The sequence below is a fragment of the Lepidochelys olivacea genome, assembly GCF_965140295.1.
Source record: "Lepidochelys olivacea isolate rLepOli2 genome assembly, chromosome: 3".
NCBI lineage: Eukaryota > Metazoa > Chordata > Testudines > Cheloniidae > Lepidochelys > Lepidochelys olivacea.
In genome coordinates, this window is record NC_140413.1 from 17,665,496 (window position 1) to 17,692,727 (window position 27,232).

Sequence of the window (27,232 nt, forward strand, 5' to 3'; positions counted from 1 at the left end):
TTTTAATTAGATATTTACAGTTCAGGGTCCAAAAACATGTTCTTAATAAATTAGCTATACTTACATACAATAGTTGCTCCATTAAATGTAAGTTAAATACATAGGACCAGATTCACATTTACAATAAGGCCTCTTTACATCTATCTGGAAGCATAAATCACTGTGCAAGGAAGACAAAAAAAGATATGTCCAATTTATGACTTTTATATTGCCATGATAGTATAAAGGCACTTTAATGTAAATGAGAATTTGGCTCATAGGAATATTTTGAATTCCTAATTTGTTATGAGACAAAATTTTACACTGCACATATTAAATACATGTGTACACTACAGTCTAGTCTTGGTAAAGGAACCACGAGATGTATTAGGTAAATAATATAAGAGGTATTTACGTGATGCACCATGATGGCTCTGGTTGAACTCACAAACACGTTCACACCAAGAAAAGGAAATTAAGTACAAACTGAAATTACCTTCTGAGTCCTGCATTGAAATGACAAAAGCTAGGGAATTTGCAGTGAACGCAAAGAGTCCTCTTCAGAATTCACTGCCCTGTTCCTATGTCATTGGAGCTGATAAGAGATGGAGTCATCCACTGTATGAACTGCCTCAAGCTGTGCGACTTCATCCATTTTCTCTCTGCAAATGCTCCCATTCAGACATTCATGAGAATTTGTACATTTGGTCACAAGGGTCATTTCATTTCTCAGCTAAATACAGCTTTTTGTAGGAAATGATAGTAACATCCCACCCTGGAATGAATGACAGTTTTTCCTTGCGTCTGCCCCAGCATTCCATGGTCTGACCATAAGCATGGGCGCTAGGACCTCCTGAGTTCTAGTCCTCTCTCTGACGCTAACTCTCGGTGATACCAGACAAATCTTTAGGCCGAAATCCTCAAAGACACTTAACGTCCATTGAAACCAATCTGGGTGTTAGACCCCAACCCAGGAGAGTGGGGTGTACATGCTTAAGTTTAAAAATATAACTACTCCCAATGAAGTCAGCAGTATTGCTCCCCTGCTTAAAGTTAAGCATGTGATTAAGTGCTTTGCTAGTTCAGGGCCTTAACCTCTCTGCCTCCATTTCCTCATCTCTGAAATGGAAATAATAAAACATACAAATCATACAGATGGGTTGTGAGGGTTAATGTTTGTAACATGCTTTGAAGATGCATGTATACATGTGCCACACATGTATGCTATTATCGTCCTGTTTGAACATCTGAATTTCATAGGTGATGTGTATAATAAATAGAGCAGCACTGAAGGTACCTTTTACCCCATGGGCACCTGTCAGCAACAAAACGATTCGTTGTGTAAACTCTTAGGATCTGTTGAGAGTGATCAGCTAGTATTATTAGTACATTAAACCATAAAAGGGTGAACATCAAAGGGTAACTGTTGTACATTCTGTTCCAAGTTCCTCCCTGATTCAATAATTAACCTGTACTTGGATATGAGTAGAGAAAGTCAAATTCTTGAATTAGCTTCCCCTAATCTACATGAGTCATGTGAACAGATTCAGACCAAGACCACGAAAACGTGGATAAAGTGGCGAAGGATCCACATCACTGATATGTCGCTGAAGTTTTGGGATGTAAATGGGCCATCTAACCATTCCTTCCCCCAGCCCTGCAGTGTTCTTTGCAAGAAGCGTGTGCAGCGACAATGCAAGCTTGGAGCTTTATTAAAATAATTACAAATAAGGTCAAATTCCTGCAAGGTCTTTTAAGAGTTACCAAGGCACTCAGGCTGGGGGCCAGCCATTTTGCAGAGTTTTCCCATTTCTGCATGAGCCTCTGTTCTTAAAGGTACATTTCCCTATAGCATGAATTCTTAACTTCTGGGTCCCAAACAGGTTTCACAGAGGCACGACCATCTTGCCTTTTTTTTAGGGTTAGACAGCGGTGGGGATTATGAAGCTTTGTGTGTTGTAACAGGAGATCATGGGATGAGAGAGGTGGAGAATCACTGCCCTAGGGTACAAACTTATTACTCTCATCTTTCTCTCCTAAGCTAAGCAAAGTTATAGATAGGTGAGACAGAGAGGATATCTACATGTTGTGGTTTGGTATACAGGTTTATCACGCATGACTGTGGGACTCCCATATTACACACGAGTGGTGGAACCACAAGTGTTTTATTTATCTTTTACTTTAGAAGGTTGAAAGTACTATGTAGGTGCTATTTATATTATAGTTTTATAGTAGGATAGTTAAGTTCAGACTCCCCTTCATCTAGGTTCTTACACAGCTTTACATAGCCACTATCGTATTCGAACATTTCACGATCGTTAATGGATTTTATCCGCACAATGCCCAAGTGCAGTTGAGATGATGCCCATTTTTCAGATGGGCTTGAACTGACTTGCCCACAGCTACACAGAAAGGTTGTGGCAGAGCCAGGAACTGGACTCCAGAGCCTTATCCACTAGGCCATCCTTCCTCCCCATAACATCCCTTGTTTTTACATGCCTGTAACTTTCTTTAAAATTCTCTTTTATGGCTCTAAGTTTCCATGCTTGGCCTAAACTGAGTGAAATATGCCATTTTTTCATCTTAAAAACAAATGCAATGTTCTTTGCTTACCCACAACTCACAGTGGCTGAATAAAAATCACTTCAGTTTTGACCAGTGTCTAGTCTATTCCCCATGAAGAGTCTTCTCTGCTAACAACCCAATCCCTCCGGCCTTATGCAAACCCTTAGTGCCATGAAATTCAAAATTGATAAATTATCACAGAATCAGAAGGGAGACCAGGTGGATGAGGTAATATCTTTTACTGGACCAACTTTTGTTGGTGAAAGAGACAAGCTTTTTACGTACCCAGAGCTCTTCTTCAGGCCTGACAGCTTGTCTCTTTCACCACCGGATGTTAGCCCAATAAAAGGTATTACCTCACTCACCTTCTCTTTCTCTAATATCCTGGGACCAACACGGCTACAACAACACTGGAAGCAATCACAGAATCATAGAAATGTAGGGATGAAAGGGACCTCAAGAAGTTCTCAATTCAGCCCTCTGCACTGAGGCAGGACCAAGTAAACCTAGACTGTCCCTGACTGGTGTTTGTCCAACCTGTTCTTAAAAAACTCCAACAGAGATTTCACAGCCTCCCTTGGAAGCCTATTCCAGAGCTTAACTATCCTTATAGTTAGATATTAGGAAAAACGTGCTAACCTAAATCTTCCTTGCTGCATATTAAGCCCATTATTTCTTTCCTACCTTCAGTGGACATGAAGAACAACGGATCACCTCCTCTTTAGAACAGCCCTGAGTCTTCAAATATGTTATCAAGTTCCCCCCTCATCTTCTTTTCTCAAGACTAAATATGCCTAGTGTTTCTAAACCTTTTATTATTTTTGTTGCTGTCCTCTGGACTCTCTCCAATTTTTCCACATTTTTTCTAGACTTTGGTGCCCACAATTGGACACTGTACTCTAGCTGAATCCTCACCAATGTTGAGCGGTGCATGACAGTTACCTAACACACCCCAGAATATTAGGGTTTTTTGCATTTTCAGAGTGTAGCCAGACTGTAGCGAAGGGGGAATGGAGGTCTCCCTGGTGTCTGAAGCATATAGTTTATTTGTAAAGTCAGTTCACCCCTGACATTTGGAATCAAAGGCTGTCACACAATAGCTACATACGGCATGATTGTGAAAAACTGCAGAGCTTAGTGAAAGCCTTGATTTACAAATCATGACATTTTAATCTACTTCTGGAGGAACATAGCTGCCTGCAGTGCTAGGCAGACTCATGGTGGGAGTACATTCTCCAAAGCAGGCTTGGGGAGCTATGCACATAGCTCCTGTGATTATTGATGGGAATTGGGCACATAACCCCCTCCCCCAGTGCTGAAAACGTATCTGTGCACTCCGTATATTATTCCTAGCAGCGACTTTGGCAATATGCGGCTTTGGCAGCGAAGACAGAGTACGTGTGCTTTTCATTGATTTGGGCTGGGAATGTGTTTTACATTGGTTGTCCCTGTGCTCTGCGCATTTGGAGCAAGTGCAGGAGTTGTAACCACTGCTACAATGCACCTCCACTTCCACCGTCATCTGAGTCACCTCCCCTAGGGGCTTCAGAGAGAAAACAGATGAAAGGAATTCAGGACAGGCTGCCCAGTCGCGACAGGGAAAGACTAAGCGTAGCACCAGCAGTCTCATTAGTCACTGCTGACCAGGTCAACCAGCCACCGCAGAACACACTCTGCAGGTTCAAATGCATGCTCCTGAAGTGTGGGGGCTACAGGGGGTTGAAGGAGCACCTGCCTACCTTTACCTACCCAGCCACCCCTCCCCAGCCACACACACACACACACACACAGGGTATGTCTGCATTTGAGCTGGGAGGTGTGATTCCCAGCTCACGTAGACGTATCTGCACTAGCTCAAGTAGTGCTAGCCTGCAAAGAAGAGCAATGTAGCTGGATTAGCATAGGCAGCGGCTCGGGCTAGCTGCGGGAGTACATACCCAGGGGATCCAGGGGGTACATGCTCGGGTTGCGAGCCCGAGACACTGCCTGAGCTACCCTGACTACACGGATATTTTTAGCACGAGAGCTCTGCCTGAGCTAGCCTGAGGACTTCTCTACCAGCTGGGGATCACACCTCTCAGCTCAAATGTAGACATAGCCTCTATTTCCTGGAGCATAGGGGAACATCAAAACGAGAGGTGTACATGAATCCATAGCCTTCTCCCTTCACACACACCCCAAAACACTCCAAAATGTCAGGAGGGGGGTTCTCACCTCCTTCCTCTCAGCAACCATGAGATCATGGTACTTCCAGGTGTACAGCACATTGCGTCTCAGTCCCTTCATTGTCCGGCACCTCTAGGCAGCCACCTACAGTGCCTCCTCTGTCACAGAAAGATTTCCTCTCCCCTCTAGCAGTTAAATGTTCCCCAGGAGAAACCCCACCTCCTCAAAGTCTGGCGAAAGCTGAGATTTCACCTTTGGCAGGCCCAACTTGTAACAAGACAAAACATATTTTTGTACCATTATTTTAGCCCCGAGCAATTCCAGATATACAGACTTTAGCTTCAGTAAAATGGCCCTCAGTCAAGCAGTCACTTTTAGAATTGTTCCAGTCTATAGCCACCAGTCCATTTCCAGCGTAGCACTATAATGCCTGGTTTCAAAGTAGCAGCCATGTTAGTCTGTATCCGCCAAAAGAAAAGGAGGACTTGTGGCACCTTAGAGACTAACAGATTTATCTGAGCATAAGCTTTCGTGAGCATGTCTGGCTCTTATAAAGCACTTTCATCCATAGAGCTCAATGTGTTTTTACAAAGGAGGTCAGTATCATTAACCCCATTTTACAGATTGGGAAACTGAGGCACACACGTTACATGATTTGCCCAAAGTCACCCAGCAGTCTAGAGGAGAAGCCACGGAAAGAACCCAGATCTTCTGCATTGCAGGCCAGTGCTCTTTCCACTAGGTCAGACTGTAACTATCTAACTATGTAGGCATTTCTACCGTGCCCATCACATTGTTCTATAGTACGACATCTTTTGTAATTAAATTTAATTGACAAGCCAAAGCTGCAGGGTGGATCTTCCTCTCTAAATTAGCTGATCGTGCCCCAGAGTCTAAAAATCAGACAGTATTCTCAGAGGATCAGGGAATCATTACAATATGCACCTCACTTAAAAGAGCTAAAGGCTGGTTTGGAAAACACCACATCAATGACTTTGGACAGTATGACAGCCAATGGATTCCAATAGCCTTGCCATCATCTTCCACAGTTTATTATCACACAGTTACAGCTGTGCTGTACCTCCTCTAGCTCCTTCCATCCTTGCCTGTAATGGGACAAATTCTGCTCTCAACTACAGAAATGCAACCAATCCCATTAACTCCAATGCCACTGAGAGTAGAATGTGGCCCTTTGTCGCTCCCATTCAGCGCCCAAGTAAGGGTAAAATGCGGTGACATTCGCACAGCTGATCTTGACTCCAATATTGTGCCACCAGGATGTGTCCATTTTTGCACGCGTTGCCAGAACAGATGAGGGAGTTAGGGTGCAGGAGGGGGTTCTGCCCTGCGGCAAGGGGTTAGGGTGCAGGCTCTGGCAGGTGGCACTTACCTCAGGCTGCTCCCGGTCAGTGGCACAACGGGGCTAAGACTGGTTCCCTGCCTGCCCTGACTCCGTGCTGCTCCCAGAAGCAGCCAGCATGTCCAGCCCCTAGGCGGAGGTGCAGCCAGGGGACTCTGAGTGGTGCTCGCACCCACAGGCAGCACCCCCACAGCTCCCATTGGCTGGGAATCATGGCCAGTGGGAGCTGTGGAGCCAGCGCTCAGGGTGGGGGCAGCACACAGAGCCTCCCTGGCCCCTATGCCTAGGGGCCGCAGGGACATGTTGGCCGCTTCCAGAAGCTGCGCAGAGCCAGGGCAGGCAGGAAGCCTGCCTTAGCCCTGCTGCGCCACTGACCAGACTTTTAACGGCCGAGCCACCATCCCTTTTCAAACAGGCATTCCGGTCAAAAACCGGACGCCTGGCAACCCTACTAGACCAAGAGCATCGAACTCATTTCACATTGGCTAGAGAACAGAGGGTTTTTGTATGTTTTTTAAATTTATGGATGTTTAGCATATGAACGTATGCAACTGTAGATTGCCTGGGAGAAAAGAAGCTACTTAAAGGTACCATAAATCGACCGTAACATGGTGCAATTTAGCAGCTTTCTTTGAGGACTCCCCCCCCACCACATTTTAACTTTCTTCTTTATAAAAAAAACAAAACAAAATCACAACTTTAAATACAAACTCTGGCTAGTCTTAGCCCCCAGGCGGTCTGTGACATCTGTTGCTATTACACTCATCTGCAGTGTATACATGGTTCAGGGCATAATGAAGGAAAGAGAATATTGAATGAGACACTCAATGAGTAGACTCAAATATTTAGTCTGCTAAACTTGACAAAAATCTGCACCACAGCAACATGATAGCTTGGCTAATGAAGCTTCACTGAACCTAAAGAGTTCAGATGTGTTCTTGTCTCAGATATACATAAACGATACGCGTACATGCATATATATGGAGATAAAATATATATAACATACACACACATTTGCATTTGTGACTGGTCTACACTGGGGTTCAAACTGAACTGGGAACCATATCTCAACTTTCTTTAAACATAACTTCAGTCAACTGGTTTCTAACATGATTCATCTGGCCAAGTTATGGATGCTAGGAACCTCCTTGAGCTAGAATACAGTTCAAGTTGTGTTAAAAAGCTAATAAAGAACAAGCATGGGACAATCCTGGAAAAAAAAAAACCTATTCACAGTGCAAACCAAAATTCTGTGTGACTCATAGAATCATAGGACCTCGAGGGGTCATCTAGTCCAATCCCCTGCACTCAAGGCAGGACCAAGCATTATCTAGACCACCATGTCCTGGTCTAAGCTAACAACCCTGTATTTGGTACTCCCAAGCTCTCTCCACTGGCTCCCTTTTATATGCAGGTTAGAGCACATGACAAACATACCAAAGGGCTCCAAGAAGTTGACCTCCATTATGGAGGATATGGGTCCTTCCCTGGTGAGCTCGACATCCACAATTTGTTTCTTCTGGCAGTGTCTTGACTCCATGCTAACATAACTCTGTCCCCAAAAAGACTCTGCAATACCTTCCATTACATCCCTCCCCAGGAAAAGTCCCTGATAGCTTCTCACCTTGTGTCATTAGAGCACATTAATGATGGTGCCCAAATCTCCCCTCCTCTATGACCTCCACACACCAGTCACCTACTAACAAGACTCCCCCTCCCTCTTCTCCATCCCAACTACCTTCCTAGTCTTGGCTGCTCAAAAATTTTCTGTCACAACTGTTTTTGACAGAAATGTAGGTTTTCAACTGAACATGGGGGTGTTTTTGCAAAAAAGTATCCGCTTTCCACACACAAAAAATTGATTTTTCATTGATCACCTACATGCCCAAAAGCCAAAATATTTTTGGGGCAACAAAATAAAATGGTTTTTCATTCTCAAATGCCACTGCGCTGCCTCTAAGAAGTTGTAGTTCAGATGGCTCATTCTCTAATTTTCCTCTGTTGGCCAGGCTCCTCAGCCATACTACATAGCCCAGGATGCATTGTAGCCACGTGATTGCCATGATGCATGGCCTCCTCTCACCAAGAGGGGAGACTGTGGTCATCACCGGAGAGAAAGTCTGCCCAGGGAGCCATGCCCACAGAAGAGAGTTGGAGCATGAGGTCCTGTATAACTCACAATTTCACAGACAGCACAGAAATCAAGAAAATGCCAACAAACCGTGATTTTTTAAACTATTTTTAAAGGAAAATGTCTACAAAAAGTTATTTTACCTCGTCAGTTTTAAGGACAGCATGAATTTTATAAATAATATTAGTCGAAATTGACTAAATGTTACTTGTAAAATTCATTCCATCCTTGAAATTGACTATATTTACTTGCAAAATTCATTCCATATCAATACCATAAAATTCAATACTTTGCTATTTACAGTTACAAATTTTCTTTAAAAAAAAAAATCATGATGTACACAGGGCTCTACTCATGAGGCTGCACAGCAGCATTTCTGAACCAAAATATTTTGGTTTTCATTTTTTCCACACACAAAAACAAACAAACAAAACAAAACCACCAAAATTTTTCATTGGGTTAAAAAAAAAAATCCCTCATTTTCTGACCAGCTCTATTTCCTACCCCTGAAATTCCCCTGCAGGCTCAACAGATTCCAGGATCTGTGTGACCTCCACTGTGGAGCAAAAAGAAATCGGTGGGTCTGTTCACATGAGTACGCACTTACCAACATGAATGAAGTTGGCACAATCAGGCCATAGTTATGGGGCCACATTTTTTTTAAAAGAAATCTGGCAGGTTAGCATAGAAATCCATACTCAGCTGTGGCCTATTTCTGCCAGGGCAATTAGTGCCATTGCCCATGCAAATCAAAGGGCACCAAACAGGATGACAGAAAGAGGAGAGTGACATGTACCTGGTGGAGAAGTGGTTAGTGGGGACAGCATTCTAGCCAGGGGTGGAGATGAGGTGGGTTTACAAACCTGGAGCTAACTCCACTAGGCAATTCTCTCACTTTTCCCAACAATGAGCAAGGTCACACTAATACTAATGAAATGATCAATCACCAGCATGGAGCATTGCACCCGGTGTACAGCCCATTGCCCTTCTTACCTATCGTAGGCATCCCTAAGTTCTGGTAGGGGCATTCCAGGCTGCCTCCTTGAGTTCTTCCAAAAGTAGCAGAGTAAATGGCTATGACCGTGTTTTTCTTACAGCTCAGTCTCAGCTTGTCATCTTCACAGGCTACTTTACTCTTGTACTCGTCTGGAAAGAAACAGAACGTCTCGTTATTCAGCTGATCCACAGCAATGTACAGAGAGCGAGCAGGGGGAAAAAAGTAAGCCAACCAGGAAGAGATTCCTTCCCCCTCAAGCGTAGGTTGGCAGATATAGTGGGGTCTGCTGGTTGGTGCCCAGAGATTGGCATGGACTTAGAGATCAGAAGGATCCCCACCCAATGACTATATTTGCTATGATAATGAAGATGATAATCTGCATTTAGTATAGCCCCTTCCACCAGGAATTAATCAAAGCATTTACAAACATTAATTAACAGCCTCGCCACACCTGTGAGAGGTACCTTAGGTGAGCAGTATCCCCATTTGACGGATAAGGAAATTGACTCTCAGAGGTTAAATGGCTTGTCTGTGACCAGGCAGAAAGCCTGTGGCAGGGACAAGGAAAGAAGCCAGGTCTCCTGTTCCTTAACCACAAGGCCATCTGTCAGCCCTCACATGGACGCCCCGCCCCTTAATGTGGCTAGAATGTGAACGGGACGCACTGTGGTCAGCAGGCAACAGGAGCTCCGCTGGAGCTGAACAGGAGCCGTCCCTTAGTGAGTCACTAGGAGCTGTGCTAAGCTTGATTCATTCTGGGAGTTGCTCTTGCCTGTCATACGAACAGATACACAAAGCTGCTCTCAAATCTGATTTCAGACAGACAGCCGGACGTCACAGGACGTCGTCCTGCTCTTTCAGAGCTGATGCTGGCAGAACAAACCCTGACTTTGCATGGATCAAACAGAGACTAGGGAAGTTTGCTCACAGGAGACCATGTGGCCTGAACTTCTCTTTATTATATTAGCTGTCTGACTGGACCATGCAGAGGCCACAACTTAGACTAGGCCCCATCCTGTTAGGCACTCTACAAACGCTTTGTAAGCAACAGTCCCTGTCCTGAGGAGCCTACAGTCTAAATAGATATGGATGGGGGGTGGAGAGGCCAGAGGTATGGAGAGGCGAAGTGACATGCCAAAGGTCACACTACCAGTAAGTGGCCACAATGGCTTCATATAAATATAGGAAAGGACTAGACTAGCACAGGCTGCATGGGTGGATGGGGATGAATGTGCCTTATGTTTTCTCTCTCTCTCTCTCATGCACCTGCTCAGGGACCAGTCACAATCTGGCCCTAAAGCTACACAGACTGTTACAGTATGTGTACAACTCAGTCTGAATGCAAGCATCCGTACTGGCGAGTTTCAGGTTTCCCCCTGAAAAATTACATGTGCTTAAGTGGCAGGGGAAAGGTGGCAGTGATATTCAGCAAATGGCTTACTTGACTCTAATCCCCCGCGCAGTCATTTGTAGGGCAACTGAGATTTGCAATGATTAAGATATTTGCTAAGGATAATATACCCTTTTATTGCTGGTGTGTTTTCAGAGACACTGGATCAAATATAACTAGAGAGAGAGACTGGGAAGGGGAGGAAACAGCTGCATGCTTTTCTAGACACAGTTCAAAGATCTTTATACAAGGTGATTGTAACATAGCTTGAACAATTGAGGAAAAGTAGCAATAAACATTTCTAACGGAAAAATTGGCCCTTGCAAATAGTAGAGTAACCAACAAGATTTCCTGTAATTAGACAATGTGTACAAGGATGTTAATTCATTGGACTGTAGCAAATTACTCAGAAGGGATCAATGGAAAGTGGACATTTCCACATATGGCCAATAATTCTATGAGTGATTGTGATTGGGAAGATTAAAAATTAACGTTAATGGTCTCAGTAAGATTTCAGTGCTGAAAGCTCTCGTATAGATCTAGCACTTGCAGTGTGTGATGGGCGGGTCTTAATTCCAGAGATATATTTAGCCTGAAACTATTTTTAAAAATGACTTACTTGAAAAACATATGTAACATTATTGCTTTAAAAACAACAACAACAAATGACCATATGGGGGAGCATTGAGAGCAATCCTTGGGGTGTATATTTGCTGAGCCTATTTTACAGTTCAAAGAGCCAAGAAGACACGGCATCAGAAATCCATATTCATCCCAAAGTTATAAAGCATTCAGATCACAGACACAGAGAAGTTAGAAATGGAAACAACTGAGTAGGTGACCTTTCCCATCTCCTTGTCACTGCAGGATTATTTCCTACAGAAGCTTCTCAAGAACATTGTCTTATCCAGTTTCAAATGACTGAATTAATAAGACTTCTTGCAAGATGCTACTCCAGATTTTAATTGCTTTCATCCTTTGGTGACTTCTCTTCAGCCTAAATTTTCCTTTGCTCAATTTCATTCCACCTCATCCCACCCTACAGAATAAACTGTCCCTACCTTGTAGCTTATACCTTTCTACTACTTCCTGTTACTTCACCATCATTACCCCTGCCAGCCTCACCATGTCATTTAAACAAGCTGTACATTTATTTAGTTCTCTTCACATCGTTCTATGTGCCACTCTTTGTGTTTAAATAGAAAGTCCTGATCAATCAGAAGTCTTGGTGTTCCTCCAATCAGTGCCCAAGGGAGGCCCCACTGATGTAGCTTCAAGTTTCATGGTCTCTCCGGTTGGGCACTGTCTTGAGTTCTCTGCCTGGTGGCCCCCCATCTGCAACCCTTCTTGTAAATCTTTGACCTGTGCTTCCATTTGTATTTTAGCATTTTTTCATCCCAACTAATAACTTGTTCTCCGAGTCTTGTGTCCTCACCGGAGGGGGAGGTCCTTTAGTGTGGTGGGTTCCACCCACTGCCTCCTAGAATTCAAATCACCCTGATAGGTGCTGACCTGAGTTTGTCTGCATCCATCAATTCCTTGAACTCCCTCGGGAGCTGTGGACATTGTCCAGGGTACTCTGCTCAGGGCTTTGGGTTCCCTCATTTTGTACCTAGGATCTTCATCCCATTCCAGTCTATTCATTTGTTTTCCTCCATACTCAGCTAAATCCTCAATCCTGTAGCCCCACCCTTATCTGAAAGGTGGCCTTCAGTTGGCTCTGCCCATCAATTCAAGATTTAATAGGCCAGCATGCATCCAGTAACAGTTCCTCTGGGAGGCATCCACTGACTCCCTGAACTCCTTCTTGAGGCAGTGGGCATTGTCCAAGTGCTATATGTCCCCCACTGGATCCCTTGTTTTGAGCCTGTGACCTGCACTTACGTCCCTGTTTTTCATTCCACAATCCATTAAATGTAGAGGTCTAGGTCTAAGACAGTGGTTCTCAAACTTTTGTACTGGTGACCCCTTTCACATATCTAGCCTCTGAGTGCGACCTTCCCCTTATAAATTAAAAATAATTTCTTATATATTTAACATTATAAATGCTGGATGCAAAGCAGGGCTTGGGGTGGAGGCTGACAGCTCGAGGCCCCCCACGTAATAACTTTGCGACCCCCTGAGGGGTCCCAACCCCCAGCTTGAGAACCCCTCGTCTAAGAGGTGGGCTTTTTGTTGTTCTGGTGGGTTCCACCCACCACCCTAGATTGTAAATAAGACAGCATATTTCACAAACACTGAAATACACAATGAAAAAATCAGAAATTTTTTTTATTCAATTTTTCTTTTTTTTTTTATTTATTGCACTGAGTGGAGATTTAAATACTCAAGTGTGCTAACCTGATGGCTGGCTGTAAGTAGTTATCAGTTCAGAAAGTCATCTCTCTGTATGTCTACCCTACCCATGGCTGACCCATGCCACCTGACTCGAGCTTGCAGGGCTTGGGCTAAGGGGCTCTGGGACCCTCCCACCTCTCCGGGTCCTACAGCCCAGGCACCAGCCTGAGCCCAAACATCGACATCGCAACTAGACAGCCCCTTTATCCGAATTCCACAAGCCTGTCAGCTGGCACAGGCCAGCGGCGAGTTTTTAATTGCAGTGTAGCTATTCCCTAAAAGTCTAAACATTACATCTAATAAGACAATAGAGTTACTTTTAGATCAAAAATGTTGCCAGTTTCAAAAGGCATCCTGCAAACTAATGCACCTGTAATTTCTAGAGGTTTGAAACTCTTCTGACAAGTGGAAAGATTGTTCTTTATAGATGATCCTGCCAGATTCCTTTTAAATTATCCTTGTGATGCACCCATCCAATTTGCAGGATTTAAAAGGAGACTTTCCCGCTTGTCACTTTCATTAGACTAAAGCAGTTGTCTTTTTAGAGTCTGCTTTGAAAAGGCTGGCAGCATTGCAAATTAACTGTTACCTTTCATTTTCAAAGCCAGGCTCAGATGTGCTGGGCTGGACTTTACTGTCAGACAAACAAAGCTATAGAGTGATCTAAAGGGTGAAAAAAAGAGAATGGTATTGAAATGTAGACACTATATTGTGAGATGAGGTCTAAATTTAACACTTGGAGCCGGGGACAAATAAATTCCAATCCCAGCTCTTTGACTGACTCATTGGCCCTATCTTTTCCCCTCTCATATGCTGATGTAAATCAGGAGTAACTCCATTTTAAATAAATGGATATAAAACTTGTTTGTGTAAACTGAACTCTGTCCTTTAGTTTCCCCATCTGAAAAATATGCAAAATCATGGTAACCATACTTACCCTGTTCACAAGGATGTTAGGAAGAGGAATGATTTGTAGTTAATCAACCTAATCCAGTTCTGATTTATTCTGTAGTCACTTGAGTTGCCTAGGGCATAAATCAGGGGAAAATTGGGCCCAGTACTTTTAATTTTATAAACGCTGTGTTTATGTGGTGGTAGGGTGCTGCAGGGGAAACCCTAATCAGCTCCTGCCACTCCAGCCCCAATCAGGGGAAATGGGTTGGGGCTGGGCCACTAGGTAGGCCTGGCCTGGAAACTGGCCACACCTGCCAGCCTCGTTAACAGGGGCTAAAAGCTTGGGAGGAAGTAAGCCTGAGAGAGGGTTTGGAGACCAGAAAGGGAGAATAGGTTCAGAAGGAGCCTGCTACCCTGTTGTCACTGAGGCCTGTGCTAGGCCAAACCTGTAAATAATTGGAGCTTGGTGGTGGGGACCGGACACAGGAATAAAGAGCACGGATGTTGCACCAGCTTGCAGTGGATCTAACTCATTGGGGAGCAGGGCCAGGAGGCTGAACCCAGGGGCCGTTGGGAGCACCCTGTTACAATATGATAATTATTACCTCAAAAAAGTCCACTTTTTAATCCACTCTAACATTTTAGAAATCCATTTTAAACAGGACTATCTGAACAATTTTACACATCATTTCCTTAAATGGATTCTTGTGACAAAATCTAGAGTTGGAACAAACACTGTGTTGCCAACACTCGCAGTTTCATCGTGAGTCTCACAATATTTGGTGTTTCATAAAGCCCCAGCTCCTGGATGCATGTGATTTAGGTGCGAATCTCGGCTTTTATCTAAAATATGAAAGCAAGTTTCTAACCCTCATGTTTGCAGAAAAAAAGCTTGAAAACTCAAAACCACCTGCACTCTTAAAAGGTTCAAAAACCAGAAAGCAAATTAAAACACACACACACACACACACACTAAAAAACCCTTTAAAAAATCTCATTATTTTAAAACAAATCTCGTGATTTTTGGGACATGACTCATGATTTTTAACCACTGTAGCTGGCAATACTGCAAATTGTCCAGTGCCAAACCTGTATCCCAACACTTTTCTGATTCACTCTTCATTCATGCCAAAAGACATCCGTTCAGAGTGATTGCTCTCTCTCTCATCCTCGAATAGTTCTCTCACTCCCACCTGAAGTGCTCTATTATTCACTTCTCTGCCCTGTGTACTGCCTGATGAGGCCAAGTGCCTGCTCCAGACTATGGCTCACTTCTGCAGACCCTCACTCTCACATGAGTAAAAGGCTTGCAGAGATGAGACCTAGATAACAAGGATGTCTTTAATGGGATGTGTTCCTTCACTTTTGGTTACTCTTAAAGGTGTGTTTTCAGGGTATCTTGAACTCTTTGCCACTGGAGTACCAGTTACAGCTGCTACTTGGCTTCTCTAACAGAGTTTGATACTGCTTTATGAGTGAGGCGGGGGGAGTTGTTTTTACTTTTCATTCTAAAACACTTTGACACTGGTTTCTCCACATGTTTGTTCTGGTTAATCACTGTGAAAAAAATTCCTATTCCTCTCGGAGTCAGCGGGAGTTCCTATGTCACTTTGACTAATTGTATAAACAAACTTGCCCCCATCCCCTCCCCACAACAATCAAAGTCGTTTGTCACAATTGAAATGTCTGCCACAATGCAATCGTGATCTTCAGTGCATAAAGTTATGACAGTTATACACAATGCCTAAGGATCTGCCAATTATTTTAGGTCTATTGTACCTGAGGCCAAAGGTTGTGACCTCCCAACTGCTTCGGGAAATACTATTTACCTGAGAACCCATTTGGGTGCTGGATTCTCCTTCGTACTAGAGTTAGTCAGGAGAAACTCCTTTGAAATCAATAGGATTTCACTGGCAAAGGCAAGAGAAAAATCAAGCCCTTTATTTTTTCATTCTCACTCGGGTCAGATGGGGTTTCTGTGACCCTCTCCCATACGCAGTGCGTGCACTGATAGACCATAATTTCTGCATTCACTGTCAGTGAAATCATACATTTCTCTTAATCCTGCTCCTGACAGTCGAGTGATTAGTGTGTTTTAGGGATGGGGCTATTTGACAGCATCTGAAAATGTCTGCGCATCGGTGGCTTAAATCAGAATTAACTGCAAGTATTAAAGTTTCATTTATAAGGCTCAATCTGATCCCAGGCTCACCGATCTGCTCTCTGACATTTATAGCATTCTTTTATTTACACCTTTTCATCACCGCGGCGCTCATGGCCTGAGGTTTATTACCCTTATAAATTTCCACTCCCTACCCAATCGAAGCAGTTTTGAAATAATACAGATAAGCAAGAATGAGCTGATGAGTCCAGGGCCTATTTTACACCCTCAATAGCAAGGCCCGGAGAATGTGCCACTCGAACAGCCCACAGTCCGCGGCGCTGCTTATAAGGCATGAGCCACCAAAGAGCAATGCAGCAAACAATACAATGAACTTCTCCTGCCACCAATAAAACTGTCTCCCAAGGAAGACTAATGCTTTTCTGACAGGGTTGATAGCTACTGAATTACCAATCTATCCCAGGACTAAAATCAATCACTAGTGTTAAAGGTGTCTGGGATTTCTATAGCTCCAAAAGAAACTATTATTTCCAACGTTCTTCCCTCTTCTTGTGCATAGTGTGCAGCAAATCATGTCAACAGCGTGTAAGTCTTAAGGATGGGTGTAATTTAACTAGGACTTTCAGGCAGAGTCCTGAGCTCAGAAGATTTAATGAGTAAAGGCATGATCCTGGGCCTTTGTGACAGTGGCACTGAGAATGAAGTCAGTGCCAAAGCTCTCAATGGCTTCAAAGGTTCAGGATCAGGTCCTAAGGGAACTGAATGGGCGATGGTACATTCAATGCATGCCATGGAGGAGGTTCCCCCAAAATCTATTGCCATGTTTTCCGGGCAGGCCCGCGGATGGGGGGAAGGGGGCAATTGCCCAGGGATCCAGGTGATTGAAATGGGCCTGGGGGCCCCCAGCACCAGCACAACAGGGCTAAGGCAGGCTTCCTCCCCGCCCTCGCTCGTCGCTGTGCGCCTCTCCCAGAAGCGGCCGGCACCGTCCCTATGGCCCCTTGGGTGGGGGGGAGGGGTCTCCGTGCGCTGCTCCTGCCCTGAACACCGACTCTGCAGTTCCCATTGGCCAGGATTTCTGGCTCATCCCAGATAAAGGGGTCAGAAGCAAAAAGTTTGGATCCCAGGAATGTTCAGTAGAAGGGGTTTGGTACAGATCAATTTCCAACTATCATTTATACCATGTGATAACTTCATGTAGCATTTTACAACAGGTAAAAACACCGAATAAAAAGCAAGATACCCTGCCCCAAAGAGTCTGCAATCTTAAGGCACAGCAGGTACAATACAATGGGGCAGAGGGAAAGAGTGGCAGGAGAAACATTGCTGCTGGCTAACCATGAGGAACAGGTTGTGCTTTAGAAATTATTTGAAGAAGGAAAGGAGAACTGTTTCCAGAAGAGAGGGGCAAAGAAGGCAAAAGAGGTCAGGAGGGGGAGTCAAGAACTGCGGCAAGGCAAGAAGACTGGCAGAGCACAGAATCATAGGACTGGAAGGGACCTCAAGAGGTCATCTAGTCCAGTCCCCTGCACTTGTGGCAGGACTGGGGAGTCGAAGGTCATGTAGGCAGCAGCCAAGTTGTAAAGTGCGGCAGAAATCTCTCTTCTCGCCTCTCAGAATATAATTAAGAAATAACTAACTTTATACAGCACATTTTTTCTGAAGAACTGCAAAATGCCCTGCAAATGTAGCTAGGCATTAGTATCCTCATTTTGCTGAGGCACAGGGAGATTAAATGACTTGCCCAATGTCTCATAGGCCAACACAGGAATAGAACCCAGGTGTCCTACTCCTAGCCTCTGACTGCAAGCACTAGATTATACCATCCCCCCTCCAGAGAGTCAGATTTATGGCACAGAATGAGTATTTTCTAGCTTACAGCAATACAAGATCCTACCCAGCATTATGTCTCCCAGATTTGAGGGGAATAAACAAACTCTAAAATTGTTTGAATAACATTGGTGAATCAGGATTTCAGTTAGAAGGCATGTGTATGAGGCCAATTAAATTCAGTGTCAATTCGTTTCTTCAGATCACGGGGTAACTACACGTCATGGTTCTAAACAAAATTAGTGTATTACCTGCACTCTGGTGAGAAATAATCATACTCTGTGTAAGATTTTATTTTAACATTCCTGAAAGGTGTCCTGCAGACTGAAATCCTCCGTGCATTCAGGACCTGACCCAAAGCCCATTGAAGTCAATGGATTTCCGTGGACTTTCAGATCAGACCTTTGTAGAACAACTACTGCCTAGGCCACAGCAGAACTAGCATCCCCACACAGCCCCCCTCAACATATCCCAATCCTGGCCTGGAGGGACCCACCTCGAAGCCGCTGTGCTGAGGCTGCCAGTAACAGGTAAGATTTGCAAAGACACCAAAGGGATTTAGGAGCGCAAGTCTCTGACTTTTAGTGTGACTTGTTCTCCTGAACCCCTAAGGTGCTTTTGAAAACCTCCCCAGTGGTGATGTGGGCAGATGTGTATTAGGTACTGGCTGGAGAACACACAGTAGCAGCAACTTACAGTCATTAGCAAGCTGCCATGGATGAGAATGAGCGGAGCAATTTATTGACCATTTCTGATCTCTCCAGCACTCCCATACCCCAGAAATAACTATATATACACACACACACACACCATCTAGCTACAGTCTAGACTCTTGCCACTATACAGGACTTACTGTGCAGCTGCCATTTAGGGAAAGAGCTGTGTACATACCTGAGACACGTGTATTTAGATACATGCCCTCTGTGTCATAGATTCAGAGAGTCTGAGGACAGAAAGGACCATTCTGATCATCTAGTCTCACCTCCTGCATAGTACAGGCCAAAGAATTTCATGCAGTGATTCCTACCCTGCGCCTCACAACTAGTGGTTGAAGAAGAGCAAAACTAGACTATGTCATTTTAGTTTCTTCTTTTCCAAGAGGGGAGGTTCAGTAACTTGCCAGTGCCAGGTTTCTGGCACCGCTTCCTGTCTCGCTAGGAAAGCAGCATTTGAATCCAAGGCAGGCTCATGTTGCAGGGGCGAGAGAGGTTTTTAATCTCCCCGTCTTGGCTGGATGTCCAGGTCTCCCCCAACCCCACAGGCTGGCAGGCATGTTGCTCCACATTCTATCCCTGTATCTTTTTAAATGGTGCTCAAGGGAAGGAAAACAGAACCAACATGCAGCCACCTGGTTCAAAAAGCAAAGCAGGATTGAAACTCACTTGCAAGGAACATGGGAGCAGAACTCCTTTGTGCCTTGCATTAACACCACTGGTGTGATCAGTCTGGCCCGAGGGCAACACGCAGCCAACTACCTCCATCACCCCGTAACTGCAGGGTTACAGCAAAGGTGCTCAATGGCAGTTATGTTGTGGGGAGGGGGAAATCAAACAAGTTATTCATTCATTAATAAAGATACAAATAAAAGCCATATTACGAGCTGTGCAGCCACCCACCCCAGGGATTGAACCAGAGACCTCTAGAGCTAGAAGCAGAACCTACTACAGCCTGAGCTAAAGAATCAAGCAGTCATAGCTATGGGCTCTAACTAGGTATAGCCTTTATGGATCGGCATAGCGTGGAACCTGTAACACACTCGCCTCTGGGTTACCTAGGCTTTTATTTTTTATTTTAAAAAAAGATTCAGTACAAATGCCTGTGCCTATTTGGGGCAATCCCGGGGCTCCTGGCAAGTCTTCAGCACGGCACTCAATATAGGAAAGCTCACACCTTCCCGTTGAATCATAGAATCATAAAATATCAGGGTTGGAAGGGACCCCAGAAAGTCATCTAGTCCAACCCCCTGCTCGAAGCAGGACCAATTCCCAGTTAAATCATCCCAGCCAGGGCTTTGTCAAGCCTGACCTTAAAAACCTCTAAGGAAGGAGATTCTACCACCTCCCTAGGTAATGCATTCCAGTGTTTCACCACCCTCTTAGTGAAAAAGTTTTTCCTAATATCCAACATAAACCTCCCCCACTGCAACTTGAGACCATTACTCCTCGTTCTGTCATCTGCTACCATTGAGAACAGTCTAGAGCCATCCTCTTTGGAACCCCCTGTCAGGTAGTTGAAAGCAGCTATCAAATCCCCCCTCATTCTTCTCTTCTGCAGGCTAAACAATCCCAGCTCCCTCAGCCTCTCCTCATAAGTCATGTGTTCCAGACCCCTAATCATTTTTGTTGCCCTTCGCTGGACTCTCTCCAATTTATCCACATCCTTCTTGTAGTGTGGGGCCCAAAACTGGACACAGTACTCCAGATGAGGCCTCACCAATGTCGAATAGAGGGGAACGATCACGTCCCTCGATCTGCTCGCTATGCCCCTACTTATACATCCCAAAATGCCATTGGCCTTCTTGGCAACAAGGGCACACTGCTGACTCATATCCAGCTTCTCATCCACTGTCACCCCTAGGTCATTTTCTGCAGAACTGCTGCCGAGCCATTCGGTCCCTAGTCTGTAGCTGTGCATTGGGTTCTTCCGTCCTAAGTGCAGGACCCTGCACTTATCCTTATTGAACCTCATCAGATTTCTTTTGGCCCAATCCTCCAATTTGTCTAGGTCCTTCTGTATCCTATCCCTACCCTCCAGCGTATCTACCTCTCCTCCCAGTTTAGTATCGTCCGCAAATTTGCTGAGAGTGCAATCCACACCATCCTCCAGATCATTTATGAAGATATTGAACAAAACCGGCCCCAGGACCGACCCTTGGGGCACTCCACTTGATACCGGCTGCCAACTAGACATGGAGCCATTGATCACTACCCGTTGAGCCCGACAATCTAGCCAGCTTTCTACCCACCTTATAGTGCATTCATCCAGCCCATACTTCCTTAACTTGCTGACAAGAATACTGTGGGAGACCGTGTCAAAAGCTTTGCTAAAGTCAAGAAACAATACATCCACTGCTTTCCCTTCATCCACAGAACCAGTAATCTCATCATAAAAGGCGATTAGATTAGTCAGGCATGACCTTCCCTTGGTGAATCCATGCTGGCTGTTCCTGATCACTTTCCTCTCATGGAAGTGCTTCAGGATTGATTCTTTGAGGACCTGCTCCATGATTTTTCCAGGGACTGAGGTGAGGCTGACTGGCCTGTAGTTCCCAGGATCCTCCTTCTTCCCTTTTTTAAAGATTGGCACTACATTAGCCTTTTTCCAGTCATCCAGTTGGATGCTTCAGATCAGCCTTCTAAACACTACAAAGTATGCGCCGGGCAGACTGTATCCAAGTATTTGTAGGCAGTAGTTGTGGGGGCTGAAACGCTGTTTGTGGCTTTTGATAAATGTATAACAGATCACATACCAGGTAGCATGCTTCTCTGGGGCCTTTATGCTTCCTGTGATGAATACTCTCTGGTGATCAATGACAAGAGATGAGGGGGCTCCGTCCTCCCCAGAGATGCCTGCCGCCTCACTGGACCACAGCTTCCAGGACTGAATCATACGATCTCACTACTAATTAGGGCTGCACATTTGGGTTCCCCTAGAATATTACAATATTTGTATTTACATCTTTTGTATTTTTAATGCCTGCGGGAATCACCAAAGTAGCTAAAACAACACCAGACCTGTTCTTCTTGTGGTATGTCTGCCATGCACTAACTGAACTCATAAGAAGATCGTATCTCACCTTATTTTGCCCTTAAAGCAGTGCAAATTAAAAACAGGAATACAAATCAACACATACAAGCACTAGCTCTTGTGACACTCCTGCTATTTCATTACCCTGCAGATAAAGTCTTGAAGCTTCTGTGGATAGCTCAAAATGCTGCTGCCATTCCACGTGCAAGCCTAATGCTCAGTGCATTATAAATGGCATTACGAACTGACCAGATTCCCAGGAAGAGTTTGCTCATTGACTGAGAAACAATAAGATGACCCTGGTTCACCCTGCAAAATTATAGCTGCATGGAAAATGTTTTGCGGAAATAAACTCAAGCAATCTAGCAAAGCTCTGCTGTCTTTCAGGAAAATTCCCCTTTTCCCCCCACACTTCGGATATTCAGGTCACACACACAAGCCATTTCCTGTCATACCTGTGAACAGGGGAGCATTCCAAGCCATAAATATTCATGTACAGATGGGCTTCTATGACACCTTCAAAAGCTCAGCACAGTCTACACTCCTCCCCTGAACCTGCACACAAATCCTAAGACCTTTTCATGACATTCCTTTTCAGCATACTATACACAGTGCAAGAAAAGACAGCGGATGCAGAACAGAAACTTGTCAGAACAACGTGCTAATCACTTCTATTTTATACAGAGAAATTTCTCATACAAAGATGGACCTTCCATTCACCTGCTCAAAGGCCACAACTAACATAGATAGTAGTGATGTTTCATTACCCACTTTTCATTTAATTCCTGACAGATCTTGCCAGCTCCCCCCCCCCAAACACACACACACACACACACACACAAGTATCAGACTCAGGATGCTGCAGCAAGAGCCTTCTTGTCGGCTCACCATTTATTTTAAAATCTCTTCTGAAATCAGATCTTCATCCTTGCCCAGACGCTTAAATTTCCTCTTCTCCTCTGCTATTATCGGCTGTGATAACTTCATAATTGTATTATTTAACTCTCCAAAAAGGTTTGGGATCTGGATTTTATGAAAGGGGCTATACAAAATAAAGTTATAGGCCAACATTTTCAAACTTGGGTACCTCAAGTTAGGCACCCATAAAAGTGGTCCCTATTTCAGAGATGCTGGGCAGACACAGTTCCCATCAGGCCATTTATTTGGGTGCTTAACTTTAGGCACACAACTTTTGAAAGTTTGGACCACATGGATTGTTATCACACTGTCAATTTGTGTTGTACTAATGGCTTCCAAAGTGCAGCCTCGCATCCAGTCAGCGCAGAGTGGAAACCTCTGCAATACAAAGTTGGAGCAGTCCACCCAAAGAAGACAATGTTACCTGGGCAGCGCATAAGTTGAACATTGGCAAGAGCTTTCTCTGGCACCTGCAAAAAACAATCCTTACTGCAGACTGCCAATGAGAAGGAAAAAGTCTAGTAGCAATGCCCTGAGAGAGCAGGGGAGAGGGCTCTTCTGTACCCAAATGGTTTATGTTACATTGAAAATAAAGGCGGAAGGTAGTGAAAATCCCCCCAAAAGAGAATGCTAGGAAGCCTCACTGCAAAGGCTTATGCTAGGAATAACTTTGATCTTACAAAAGCAACCAGACTCACTGGAGAGATACTTACTTGGCCTGCACTTGTACCATACGATGAGGTACTTGCCGGTTCCAGGGCACGGGTCTAGACCAAACAGCCGGCTATTGACAAGGAATTGGCAGCTCCGTCTGTCCTGGCACTCATCCAGCATTTTCTACACAGGCAAGGGCACACATACAAAAAACAAACAGAAAAATAGAAGCACTTTAGTACCTATCAGAGTGCACTGAATGGAGAAAGGCTTCAGAGCAGTAGTGTGATCTTGGCCTCACTGAACAGCATGATGAGCTTGCACTGCAGAGGCTACCAATTCTCAGTGCCCTGGAATTCCAGGGACTCTTCCCAGCCTTGTTCAGCACACACAAAAGCCCAACAACAATGACCAAGTTCAGTCTAATGCTACAACATTATCCCCAAAATGAATCAATAGATTGCAAGCTCTTTGGGGCAGAAACTGTCTCTCACAAGGTGTGTATATATAGTGGTTGGCGCAATGGGGCCCTGACCTCAGTTAGGAGCTCTAGGCACTACTATAATACAAAAACACAAATTCACCACAACCACTTTACATACCCAAGTTCCCACATAACAGCGTTCCAGCCACAAGTAGGGTGACCAGATGTCCCGATTTTATAGGGACAGTCCTGATATTTGGGGCTTTTTCTTATGTAGGCACCTATTACCCCCCACTCTCTGTCCCGATTTTTCACACTTGCTATCTGGTCACCCTAGCCACAAGACAACCAGGGTGTTTGTTAGGTAAGAAAAGAGAATCCAAATATCTGCCCCCTATCGAAAATCTGAATTTCAGATTATTTTTCATGTTATATTCATGCAAATCCTTGAAAACGACCCCCCTAAAATCAGTTGTTCACTCAGACTTACTATTGAGGTGCTTCTTCTACCTTAGAAAGCTCATAACGACGGGCCAGATCCCCAGCTAGCTTAACTCAGCACAGCTTCATTTACCTCAGTGGAGTGACACCGATAGATACCAGCTGAGGGCCTGGCCTAGTGAGTGCAAACAAAGCAGACTGAATGGCAACACTGCACCACAGGGGCAATGGGGGATTCCACTGGATGGCACTGCTGAAATGCTAGCTAGCAGCTCAAATTAGATCATAATGCAGACATCTGAGATTTAAGTGAATGAGTGTGAACGAGAGGGAAGCAAGCTCAACACTGGACATTTTAGGAAAGATTGAGGCCTTGGGTAAAATTTTAGCACCTAAGTGACATAGGAGCTCCTCAGTCATTTTTAAAAATAGGACTCCTATACCACTTAGGTGCTTTTTTAAAATGTCACCCCTCATCTACACACAAGCTTGCACTGTTAAATTAAGGTTTGTTTTTACACAATTTAGTTAAGCCCTGGGTAGACTTTGCTTTAAGAATGGATTTTGTCAATTTAGCTTAATCAGGTAAAAAAAATGGAGGGTTTTTACACTGATTTAACTAAAGAGATTTAAAAACACACCTTTCGTTAAAATAGTGTAACTTTGTGTGTGGACAAGGTCTGAGAGATGGATAGTTCAGGAGTGAGGATTGGCGTTGCCACAGTGAGTACCAGATCATTAATTATACAGGACCAAATCCCAGTCTCACCGAAGCTATTGACAATTTGACTGTTGATTTCACTGTGGGGGTCAGGATTTGGACCACGTGTTTTTAAATGCCTTCTTTTGTTAGTTACAGAAAAAGTGCAGCAATTATCATTCTAATCACTAGCAGTAGAGGTGGTAGGAGTATTACTCAGCCGACTTCGTTTTGAATGGGACTCACTTCCCCCCTGCCCCCTTCCAGTGGCTTCATTTTAGCTAAACTCACGCAGGGCCTGTGAGCCTGATGGGGTCTCCCACGTCGCATGTTCTTGGAATTCCCTTCACACGCTTCTCCATTCATAACACCCCTTATAAAACTCCATCTTAAAATCCACAGGGGAAAGACATTCTGTCTCCTGATAGAAAATGGCTTCATTAAGAAAGATTAATGATTTTTATCCCTATGATCCTTTAAAGCAGAAGGGGTGGAGGGGGCAGTAATTAAGTTTTATGTTCAGCTAGATGACTTAGGTGGTATTTACATACTTCTGTGGAGCCCCTTGAAGCTCTAAAATTACCATAATGTTTGTCTGACACACATGAACCTGTCAGAGCATTTTGACTGAGACCACAGAGTGAGGTAAATCATCAACATCGTTAAGTCCCTGCTTAACAGAGCTATGAATTCCATTCCCAACCGGATTATTTTCACTTACAAGGAGACTTCAGCAAACTGCATCTCAAAAACTCTCCCAGCATCTCCATTCCTCTTTCTGTTCCCGCCTCTCACATGGACCTGCTTTTTATCCTTTTCCATAATCCCACCACTGTACTGCCCATGCCGACACTTTCTTCTCTGAAGCTTCTGTCATTCAGACCAACTTTCTCACTGTCTCAGTGATTCTCCATCTATTTTCAAATCTCAGCTGAAAAGAACGTATTTCCTCCCTAACCTACACCCCTTCATCTCTCCATCTCCCATATTTATAACAGGCATAGCAATGGCTCCTCCAGTTTCAGTTAAATGGCAGGGTCCATTCTAAATCCCAGTATTTTCGGTTGTTCAGACACTTCAGGAGCTTTCACCTTCCTGGCTGACATACACTCGGCTTTGTCTCTGCTTGAAGTTTGTGGATTTATTTTAAAATTTAAACCAAGACAGTTCAGCCAATTCTGAGGGCAAAGTGAACAAAGAACGTACGTGTGATCTTTTCAATATAGAGATCTACAGATGAAAAATCTGGGAGCTGAATGGAAATAGCTTGCACTAAGAAGAGGTGCCTAGGAGTGTTTGGGGACAGTGAGTTATTGAACTAAGGTATAAAAACCTCTGTGTTTAGCTCTCGCAGCATATTCTTTTCACTAAGTTCAAAATGCACACATTTGTCCGTAGCCATGTTCTATACAATCCAGGTGGGATTTTCAAAAGCACTCAGCATTGACCTAACTACTCCCATTGAAACCAATGGGAAACTACCATTGATTTCAGTGGGACTAAGTCAAGTCAACATGGAGCACTTTTGAAAACCCCACCTTCTATGTGCAACCAGTACCTGTGCAGCTTTCCCTAGGCACAATGCAGAGACTGAGGCAACTAACCACAAAGCTAAGCTAACTATGAATGTAGGTGGTCTTTACATGCAAATGTTTCATTATTCCTTTGTCTTGTTGTACACTAATCTCCAGTATGTACTACTTACTGTATATTTTTCACATCGATGACTTCTTGGCTCTCTTTGTCTGGCATACAGAGTAGTACACAGCCCTAGAGCATGATACATACTGGTGTATCAAAGGTCATAGGAGAAATTACCCATGCAACTGCAATGCTAGGGGCAAAGTTAAGGTTGAGTGTGAAAACTTTTGAATATCTAACTGTGCAACTTCAACATTAAGAAGAGTTGGTCAAAAAGGGAGAAATTACTTCATGAAAATATTCAACATTTTAAAGTTATTTTTATGTTGTGTGGTTTAAAATGGACATTTTGGCAAAAAAATTGCTGAAAAATTTATCAAAATCATTATTCACATTTTCTGTCTAAAACCTGGGCTTTGCTAAACAAAAAATGTTGATAATGATTGCAATCTTTTAAATACAATTATCAAGTCATGGAGCATTGAATAAAAAAAGAAGAAATGTAAATCATGCCACAAAACCCATTCTTGATTTTAAAAGTTTTTGCATTAAACATGTAGACCCGCTCTTAAATTCCAGTTAAAGAAAAGTTAATGTGTCATGGAACTGTGTAATATATCTTGGATACTTTTGTAGGATGGATGCGATCTTAACAACAAAAATGTTGCCTTTCCACATGTACCACTGAAAATCTTTTCCCTGCTATCCTCATGTACATTTGCCCTACACTAGACAAAAAGGTTATAAGTGTGTCAAAAGTGGTGTTGGATTTTCAGATCAGCCAGTGGGGTGATCAGCTGACATGTCATGCAACTTTCTTACCAGGGAGGCAATTTGTTTAATGTTTACTAATCTACTGAGCATCAATTTCCTTTGCAAAGTCACAGATGGCAACAAATTATGTTGAGCAAAGAAAGCTTTCTGTTTATTCTCTCA

General features: G+C 43.9%; 1 protein-coding gene across 1 annotated transcript in view; it reads right to left on the reverse strand.

Moving 5' to 3' along the window:
• The window catches only part of EVA1A (eva-1 homolog A, regulator of programmed cell death), a 312,143-nt gene that overhangs the window by 165,891 nt on the left and 119,020 nt on the right, over positions 1-27,232 (reverse strand). The window contains exons 3-4 of the mRNA XM_084623447.1: positions 23,150-23,273; positions 9,195-9,347 (exon numbers count right to left, since the gene is read on the reverse strand). Coding sequence (XP_084479573.1) covers positions 9,195-9,347; positions 23,150-23,273 — 277 coding nt within the window. The remainder of the gene's footprint in view (positions 1-9,194; positions 9,348-23,149; positions 23,274-27,232) is intronic.